The sequence below is a fragment of the Berghia stephanieae genome, chromosome 2 (genome assembly GCF_034508935.2).
Source record: "Berghia stephanieae isolate SIO BIC M18660-M18661 chromosome 2, UCSD_Bste_1.3, whole genome shotgun sequence".
NCBI lineage: Eukaryota > Metazoa > Mollusca > Gastropoda > Nudibranchia > Aeolidiidae > Berghia > Berghia stephanieae.
The window spans coordinates 51,436,305-51,446,459 of record NC_088361.1 but is presented as its reverse complement, the minus strand read 5'-3'; the positions used below and the strand labels follow the sequence as shown (position 1 = coordinate 51,446,459).

At 36.2% G+C, this 10,155-nt stretch overlaps 1 protein-coding gene across 2 annotated transcripts in view; it reads right to left on the bottom strand.

The window, feature by feature from the left end:
- Nucleotides 1-4,922, bottom strand: part of LOC144965124 (uncharacterized) — a 17,468-nt gene extending 12,546 nt beyond the window's left edge. Inside the window, exons 1-4 of one of the 2 annotated variants that reach the window (XM_078900080.1) lie at nucleotides 4,737-4,922; nucleotides 3,141-3,183; nucleotides 1,330-1,445; nucleotides 167-336 (exon numbers count right to left, since the gene is read on the bottom strand). In XM_078900080.1, the coding sequence (XP_078756206.1) occupies nucleotides 167-336; nucleotides 1,330-1,445; nucleotides 3,141-3,169 (315 nt within the window). In that variant the 5' untranslated portion in view covers nucleotides 3,170-3,183; nucleotides 4,737-4,922. The remainder of the gene's footprint in view (nucleotides 1-166; nucleotides 337-1,329; nucleotides 1,446-3,140; nucleotides 3,184-4,736) is intronic. The other variant, XM_078900081.1, reaches the window with a different exon arrangement.
- Nucleotides 4,923-10,155: the final 5,233 nt, after the last annotated feature.

Below are 10,155 nucleotides of genomic sequence, written 5' to 3'. Positions count from 1 at the left end.
GAAATATCGCATGTTCAACATTGTAATTCGACCGGAAATAAATAGACAGCGTAGATTCTAATTCTAAACATTTTTTTTAAAAATCATAATATCGTTTTCATTATGACATACATAATTTTCATTACCAATTTGCTTTTAGTTTTAATTCTTCCGAATAAAACTTTACCTCAATTAAAAATAAAGCTGTTATTCCTGTGTTGACATACAGAAACGCAAGTTCCAACAGATCCTGCATATCCTTATCAATCTCTGTATAAGCTTCTATCCCGTCTTTGTTGTCCCAGTGCGATACATTTTGACTGGAGTTCTCATCAGATACGTAGACAGTTCTAGGAACTGAGAAATTTTATAAAATAAAAGTATAAGAAAAGAGGTCAAAAATAACGAGATAAAAAAAAGGAAATAAAATTATAAGGCGAAACTCAAAATTTAGTGGGGTTATTTTTCTGATAAAGATCTGGACAATTGTATATGAAACGGTGCCAGACAAAAAATCCCCAAAAACAGTCTCTGGCCATCTCTGACTTTAGTCAAGGACTTGAAAAAATTGGATTTCATGTGAGCAGACTAAAATCAAAGAATCTTCGGACTAAATACGTCGGTTACAAATGGCAGAGGCAAAACGTGTTTCTATTGACACTGGCTTTAAAATACTATAAGATAAGTGCAGATCGTCGAAAGTACACATTCTCATGAGTAAAAAGTTTTTTTTTAAATGAATCTTATCGGCTCCCGAGTTGCGAGTGAACGGAGACTCGAAACCGAAGGGTTTGCGTCAAAGAACAACCAATAAAATGATTAGCAAGTATAGTGGAGAGTCATTCTGCTGGCATTGTAACTGACTGAAATAATTTGATTCATCAGAACAATGACTAAAACTTGGCCAAACTTAGTCCGAAGGTTCCGTGATTTTAGTCTGAGACTTGCTTAGTCAGCTCATATGAAATCCGATTTTCTCAAGTCCTTGACTAAAGTCAGAGATAGTCAGTGACTAAGCGCTAGTCCGCGTTCATGAAAACGGGCATGGAGAAGAGATGTAGAAGCATACACTCGACGTTCTGGACAGACATGGAGAGGATTGGAAGCAATGGCACAAGACAAAAAAAAAGGTGAAAGATCGTCTTTGATGTATGGGCAAAAGGATAAAGTAAGTAAGTAATAGAAATAATGGTATCTGTTAATATTTCTATATATGAATTCATTCATTTGTTCAAAAATTCGTTTATCAATTTATCGTTATATTAAGATTTCCAATACAGTACTCGTACAATCTTAACGATAAAAAAGATGCGTTATCTTTAAGCATCTCGACCAGAACCTATTTCTCACCTATTATGATTTCAAATTCAAGGAGGCTTCGGCAAGTGATTGCTATGCCGGCCACAAGGGTGAACGCAATGACCAGGCTCTCCACCACGACATTTTCCTCCAGACATCGGCAAGCCCTGGAATTTGGGTCGGAAGGAATAATTAGAATGAGTGTTTCATGATATTTGGAAGTAGGTTCGCTAAAAGTTGAGGAGGAAATAAAGCTTCAGGTATTTAATGTTGAGGACCAGTCCTTCGGAGTCATAGGGCACATGGAGCCGGAGTTTATCCGGTTTTTATAGCGTGAACCGTACAATAGCAATTGCTTGCTACTCTTTAGATAGGACGCTAGTCTATCTCAACGTACTTTCCGACAGATCTAACAGACCCAACTACCCATTTTAATGCTGGATGGACAGGGGGACCAGGAAAACAATCTTGACTGCACTCAGGATCGATCTTGGTTCCTTTGCGTGTGAACCGAGTTCTCTACCGACCAAACTATTGGGATCCCCAGAGTTGAGGAACATGGTACTAAACATAACCTCAGACATTGAATAATCTAATGATTTGAGTAAATTATCGTGAAGCGTTCTTCGTTTCGTTTGGTTCATAAAGATGTTTCAGTTTTATTCTATGTGATTGGTGCACAGTACAAAATAATGTTCTGATAGGTTGATGAATTTGTATTGAAGTTAATTCCTTAACCAGTAAATGCCGTACTCTAGAAAAAAAAAACTACTAAAAAATTGGCCAGAAAACTCGTCCTTCAAATATAGATCGAATTGAATTACCCTCGTCTTGGCCAAAAAAAAAACAAAAAAAAAAAAAAAACACTTCGCAAAGTCTACCTCTATCTATAAAACCATGTGTTCTGTTTAATTCTGTCATCTCGACCAAAACTAGGAATGAATAATAAGTCGCTTATGACTGGTATTCAATAGCAACAAAAGAATGTAAGCGTTTATAAAGTTTGTAAATTATCCACTTACTAGACCCAACGCGCTTTGATAGCAGTCTAAAGCGAGCAGCAACATTAAATATTCAGGACGATACGACATGCCTAGTGCTACCACATCAAGGCAACTTCTCCTTGGGAGTAGATTTCAAAATGACTAAGTAGGCGTTTCTCAGAATCCTTTATGGTCTAGGGTCACTACAAATCTTATCACACACACATGTAGATTTAAGTGCAACAAAATATTAGAAGGGTCAAGAACATGTCAAATTGGTCTAGGTTTGCGTTTGTGTCAATTTGTATAACAGTATTCCTTGGGATTTTGGTCCGGTTTTAGATAAAGAATTTAGTTGCAGTTTTCAGTGAAAAATTGCATGAAGTTTTTGGGAGAAGGGGGCATCGTTAGCGTAACATAAACTTAAAAATGCACGGATATTATTTATTGTATAAGCTTCCAGACCAAACTCTTCTTGTAGTAAAAGTAAAGCAATTTCATCATAGGTTCCCATCATTCCATCATTGATTTCGAAACGGCAATAGAGCAGGCGGTCGACAGTATTGCAAAAACGATTTTTATCTCGCAAATTCTAAAAGTCCGGCATTTTGAAATCAAGATTCATATTATGGTGATGGAGCTGTGTCTACTTAACAAATAAATCGACGATGATAGGACTTGAAAAAAAAAAACATTCTCTGAAGTTCTTGAATTTTCTATGCAAAACTAAAAACATTTTTAGCAATACAAAATATTAATTTTATAGTAAATCCTCATTTTATTTTTTTTATTTAAAGGCTATCTATCTTGGTTGCCTCGGGGGGGGGGGGGGGGGGGGGGGGGAACATCATAATATATTACAGATTTAGTAACACTTACGATTTTTGCTCTCCGGCAAATGCTGTCATATCCTAAGCATAACCTGCATTATCGAATAAGAGAGCAAAACAAAAATTACACATTTTGCCAACTGCTCCACGTGATATGTTCATTAAAAGTACTACATTTTCTTGTTTTCTTACTTTCTTATTTGGGCCTCAACAAGTTTCCTCCTGTGATGGAATGTGATGGGACACAGGCCTTAAAATCTGGAGTCATGGTGAAACATTATATATAACTCGAACCCATGAGCTTTTGATGCCAAAGCAAGTAACCTACCACAAAACCGTCAGATTAAAATCAGCAGCGTACTTATGGATTTTCAACGATATAGAACAACAAATCTCTACCACTTTGGCGATGTGAACAAAAAATGTTACCATAAGAAAGTACCTATTGTTAATATTTTCCCCATTGTGTTGAAGGAAAAATAGTGTTTTTAGCGTTTTTATTATCATGCGTTATAAAAATATTCGTGACCTTCAGTTGTCATAATTTTTAGCCGCAAAAGAAGTATGCAAAATGCCTTGGAACTTTACAACAATTACAATTGAAATCTTAAAACTGAATCTGCAACTGAAACATTTTCAACATGTTTATTATTACTACTATCAAAAAAATGTGTAATTCATAATCTTTTTTTTTTTATTATGTTTTCTTTTGTTATGTATTTATATATTATTTGTATATTTATAGGTTCTGTATATAAAGATAAGTAATTATTTAGTGTAGCTCAGATTCGGAGATAGAAATATGTTGTTTTTTGTTGTTGTTTTTTGGGGGTTTTTTGGGGTTTTTTTTTTTTTGTTTTTTTTTTTTTTTTGGGGGGGGGGGGGGGTTGGATATATCATTTAAATATTTTTAGATTATTTTATTTTGTTTAAAATCTCAAATCATTCAAATGTGACCCATCACTTCAAAATGGTATTTCGTCGAAGTGACCTTGACGCCAAAAAGTGAATTTAAAGGTAAAATTACCAAAAATGTTAAAATTATAGTTTTTGGGTACTTTAAGAAATTAGACGTCTATATTCATTCTCTTTAATAAAACTTTTAAAATCCTAACTAAAATCTAATTTTTAAACTCTAAATTCAATGTTTAGCATCTAAATTAATCTGTTATTGAGACCGTAAGTGACAAGTGAGGTCTTTCTAGAGAAATAATACCGATACAAAGTATTTGATTATCTACTGTTTATACACGAGTAGGATACTATACTGTGATACAATGTTTATATATTACTCATGCAAATTTCTTTGTCTCATTACCTTGCCTGTCGACTTAAAACTACACTTTCAACAATAAACACATTAGAGATATTTATGGTATGTGTTAAAGTTATATACTCACGAACTCCTCCTATCAGATCAATAGTATCAATAAACAAAACTATGTGTAACCTTAAATGTTTAAAATCTGAGAACTTAGTGAGCAATCATTACTCAACTGGCAGTCTTAAACAAATAAGTAAGAGCTCACTGACGTTATTAACACTCATTCTATAAAAGAAAACGAAACAGAATGTCCATAGCTAAACAAAAAAATGAACAAGTGAACTTTAAACAAATTAATATATATAATTAAAAAAGCATTACCTCTCACTAAAGAATCTCCTTAAGACATTACGACACGATACGCATGCAGTTGTGTGTCCAATACTGTCCTTGGATAGCCCTCAATAAACCCACTATTCGCATCTATCACTGACCAGCACGATGTGTATTGCTTATCCTATGTTATTAAGGTGTGCACGTGATATTGGGTTATTGTCTATTGATTACACTTACCCACCAACACAAAGGCGACATTATCGCTGTGATAGGGCTCTAATCAATCAAATGATCAATCGGGTTTTTATCAGTAGTTTATTGTATGGTATCTTGATGAACATTATATAACATCTCTCTCTCTCTCTCTCTCTCTCTCTCTCTCTCTCTCTCTCTCTCTCTCTCTCTCTCTCTCTCTCTCTCTCTCTCTCGCTCTTTTGATCTATCTATCTGACTAATTCAATACTCTCTATTTGAGCGAGCCTAGGGTAATGATACGTAAGATAGAGCAGGTTATGGACGGTCATAGAATCGTTTTAAAAAATAATTCCAAGATGACAGCCCTTCACATTTCTGCAAACGGTGTCTTACTTTAGTAATTGTAAATTCGATGATCATGTGCGCGACATCAATCATTTTTCAGATCATTCATTGGCGTCTCTCAGTCTAGATGGTTATCTCAAATACCAAATGCCAGGTGAACAAGCATATCGTGGTCTCAGAAATCGAGTTTAAGTTCTTGTGCGGCTATGTGGTCTTGTGGTATGACACTCGCTTTCGGATCGGAAGGTCCTGGGTTCGAGCCTCGCTCGGCGCATAATTGAGTCCTTGGAAAAGACTCCTTACTCACATTCTCTCACCGTACTCAGGTATAAAATGAGTACCTGGACGTCAACAAAAAATTGTAATATCGCCTAACAAGCGTTATGTCTCGTTCTACCTGCTACGTGATGCTGTTGGTCAGGGACCCTTTGTAAAGCGCTTTGAGCACATTTAGTGGATATTGCGCTATATAAAAGCACCTTTTTAAAATATTTTTTTTTCTTGTCAAATCTAGCGTACCGCAACAGTGTGAGAATGCTTTTTAACATTTCCTAGTCAGTGGACAAAAACGCATTGCTCGTATTGGATGCCTTATATGGTAAATCATTAAAGAATGAGAAAAAAAAACAAAATACGGGTAGCCTGGACCCCGAGATATGTAACAATTTATGTCATTATCTGTCTACTACATGGGCTGGATTCTATGCCCATTGACGAAATTGTGACTCTAGCCAGGAACAGACGTGCTTTGGTCCAATATGTGAATTCCCTGTGACCGTGACACTTTTATGCTGATGTAGCATAGCACCTTATAGGTGCCGTACTAATGTACAATGCAACTCACACATATATCTGTCCCAATAGGATTTCAAAGCCGACGTTACTTCCTCTTAACAGCGCTCACAGCAACCAAAAGTGATTCTCACTTGGAAAGCGACAATGTGGTGAAAAGCATTGAACCACTCTTGCAAAGAAAATTTAATCAATCTGATTTTTTGTCAAAAGCAACTGTGCTCGTAGTAAAGACCAGTTTTATTGTTTCCATTGAATGTAGATCCGGATGGACCGTTGCTAGACAGGTTTGACGTCACACTTTTTGTCCCTATTGTTTTTGGCATAAAATAATATCACTTTATTAAGCAGTATGATTATTTGAGGGACAAGATCTATTGGATAAATTTGCAACACAACCAAAGCCATATGAGATTGGGTGCTTCAATGAGAAAAAGAAAGTCCAGAAAGTGCAATGCGAAAAGATATTAAAGTAATTTATTAGCACTATATATAGATATGTATATACAATCCAGCACGGTTTCCTCGAACTCATTCGAATGTCCCGAGTTTTTTTCTTATTATTCTTTGTTATCATTCCATTCCTTCCTCGAACTAATTTCACCCAGCCAACGTTAAATATAAATTAATTAATGTTTTGTTTTTTTTTTTTTTGTTTTTTTTTTTTTTAATTGGGCCCGGTGATTTCGACCACTGATGACTTACTGTGATATTGACAGTTACTTATGCGTGTATATCTATCTACACTGCATGTGCGCGTATGCAATATATACACACGCATTCACACACAGCCACTCACACACTCCACATAAAAGACACCTCTCTGCTTATCTTTTTCACTTTGCCATTAGTACCAAGTTCAATTCCACGAGCCATGACGTGCTCATAGTAGGCTATGGCGGTAAAGAAATGTGATACAGCAATCTCCCCCCCCCCCCCCCCCTTCCGACACACACGCACACACACACACACACACACACACACACACACACACACACACTTTGTTTTGTTTTTGAGGGTTTTACGGCGCTTGCAACAAATTAAGGTCATATCAGCGCCGGTAAAAAGGAAGAAATGGGATAGTAAAAAGTTATAGAATTACAATTAAAGCACCCAAGATAAGGTAAGACAAAGGGGAATTGTTCAAATAGGAAACAGATGTAGATTCCAAGAGCACACCATCAAAGTACTTAGTTTGAGATCACCTAAAAGTCTCATCCAGACACAAGCACAGGTCCCCACTAGAGGAATACACTCAAATGTTAACAAATCATATATAATAAGTAAATAAAACAAAATACAGTGCATAACAGAGAGATGATTTACAAGGAAAAAAATATCATCTCCCAAAACTAACTACACATCCGACAGTTTCCCTCCCAGCTAGGGTATCCGGCAAGTGCCAGGACAAACCAAGTAATTTCATTCCAAGACAAAGACAGAAAGCAAGTTGGAAAACAGATATAAGGAGATAGAAGACACAGTATGTACTTCCCTGCCCATTATGGAAGGTCAGGAACCCCACCCAGACACACACTTGTGACATATCAATAAAGTAAATAATAATAAAGTTCCCTTTATTCATACCCATGAGGAAATGTATCTTATTGTTTATTCAAAAGGAAGACTGAAATAAGCCCGGTGTCAGCCGCAGCACAGCGCCGCAAATTGAGCTAGGGAGAGGTGGCTTACAGAAGGCCAAATAACACGGTGGGTATTCAAACTAGGTATATCTTTTGGGTACGGAGCAAAGACCATACCTCTCAGCCACACTGCCAACCCCCATCAAAAGTTATGGTAATGTACGGTTTCCTCGTACGTTTTTTTTTCATGTCCCAAGGAGTTCGAGGAAACCTGCTGGAGTGTACATAAATACAAATGCTAATAATTTTTATTAGATACTGGGAAAGGACTTGGTTCATAAATATAGGCTGTGGTCAATGTTACCACATGCTGCGTTGTGAAAGAGCAATAACAAAGTTAAGTTGTCCATTGCCATATTCATGAGTACGTATTTGATAACTTGTTTATCTGTTGGATATTTTGCAATATAGCCTTATTTTCCGTCTCATCTATATTCTTAGCCCTCGCCCCCACTCAATTTAGGCTGATCCTACTTCAGAAATAGCGCAGAATTCAAGATCAAACTCTGAATCCAGGGTTTGCAAAAAGAAAGTAGATGAGCTACTGCCGATGTGAACTTATTTGCAGGTCTGACAACCCAAATATTTATGGGCTCATTGTTGTGCATAATAGAAACACTCTATCCAGATACAAAAGGATAGTGCAATGTCTTGTGCGTAAAATACGGTGTTCTTGATATTTGCTGGGCCGTATTCGGTCAAGAGTGAAAAGTCAGATCAACGCCGCTACAAGAAAACAGAGCAGCAAACTCGAGACAAGACAAGATTTGTTTGTGGGTGTATTGTATTGTCTTAATGTGTTAACAAATAGGTACTTTTTCATTTTATTTTTGACATTTTCATATTTTTAAAATAAAGTTATAATTTAATTAAATCAGCGGACTTTAACAATTTAAAGCTATACTTTTGTGGGGACCTTTTGTAGTATTATTAGTCAGATTGTGGTTGGAAATATCTGTATACCTTAATGTCATAAAATTAGTGATACTGCCCACTATGCCACCATGGGAGGTCAAGAAGCCCACCCAGTTCTTGGGATGCAGTCCGCTGGCATGCTGCAGACATGACAGAGCCACCTCAAACGTCTGGTTCTGATGGTGTCTATAATTTTACCCATCCCAATTTATCTGTAATTTTCCTCATTTCTAATGACATTTAGTCAAAGGATTCTTCGTAGACAGACAAGGGCAAAATAAATACAACCTTTCATTGTTTTATTTTGTGTGGAGCAACCTTTTGAGAATGGGGTCGAGTGCTTCGTATGAAAGACCCCTCAGAACTTATGTGGACCATATTCATATATTGACTTGAACCTTATTTCAAATAATGAAATTCAGGTTATGATGTTCGGGTCGTATCAAATTAAATTTATTGATTGAAAGCGTTCAAAATTACCCCATTTTCCATTGAAATTCGGGACACCGGCCAAGATCTGATAAGCAAAATCATTATTTTGCTATACAGTATTAAGTTAAGTTATTGAACTTCTTCCTCTTCCTCACAAAGCATCATTGAGTGGAGTTTAATTTTCCGAGACTGGAGAGAGCTCTCGAGTTGACAAGTATTCAGAGGGTATTTCATAAAAAGGAAGAGAATAGGACAATAAAAAAAAATGATCGATTAACCATTTAAAGCAAATGAGAAAGAGTACCATTAAGGGGAATGGTTCATATAGGGAACAGATATAGGTTCCAAGTTCCAAGTGCATACCATCAGTGTACTTAGTTTAAGATCACCTAAGTCTAATCCAGAACCAAGCACATGATCTCACTCATAGTACACACTCAAATGCTTACAAATCATTGCATAATCAAAACAGGAAATTTATAACAATACTAATAATAGGGAGATGATTTACAAGGAAAAAATCTCCCAAAACTATACCTATACATTTGACTGTTTCCTCACCGTCAAGGTCTCCGGCCAGGTCCAGTACAAAACCAAGTAGTAATCTTTTCAAGACATAGACAGAAAGCAAGTTGGGGGATAGATGGCACAGCAAGTGACCTCCCTGCCCATCATGAAAGCTAATATTCATTGTTTTTTCCAATGAATAAGAATGTTGTGAAGAAAACAACAGGTGTACTGTCTTGTCCCTCTTATGAATAGATTTGAAGAAGACTGATGATAACGAAAAGTGCATAAAGTGGTGCCCAAACAACGTCTTGAAAGTTATGTAGTACGGGATTTACACACAAAAATAATTATTTTAGAGTAGAGCAAAGCTGAGATCTGCAGTTTCAACTGCAAAAAGTTATAATTTATTTAAAGAAATTATCAAAATCCCAAACTGTTGCGCCACTGAGGTTTCACATGGGCCATCGGTTTCATAATTAATTAAGACCATAAATTAATTTGTTAGCAAACACAATCCCTCCACATAGCACATTTTTCAGGTGGTGGGTCACATTTAACCCTTACAAACATTGAAATGGTATTATTACTTTTAAATAGATTATCCGTTCAAAGAGTGAAACAACAATTGAAAA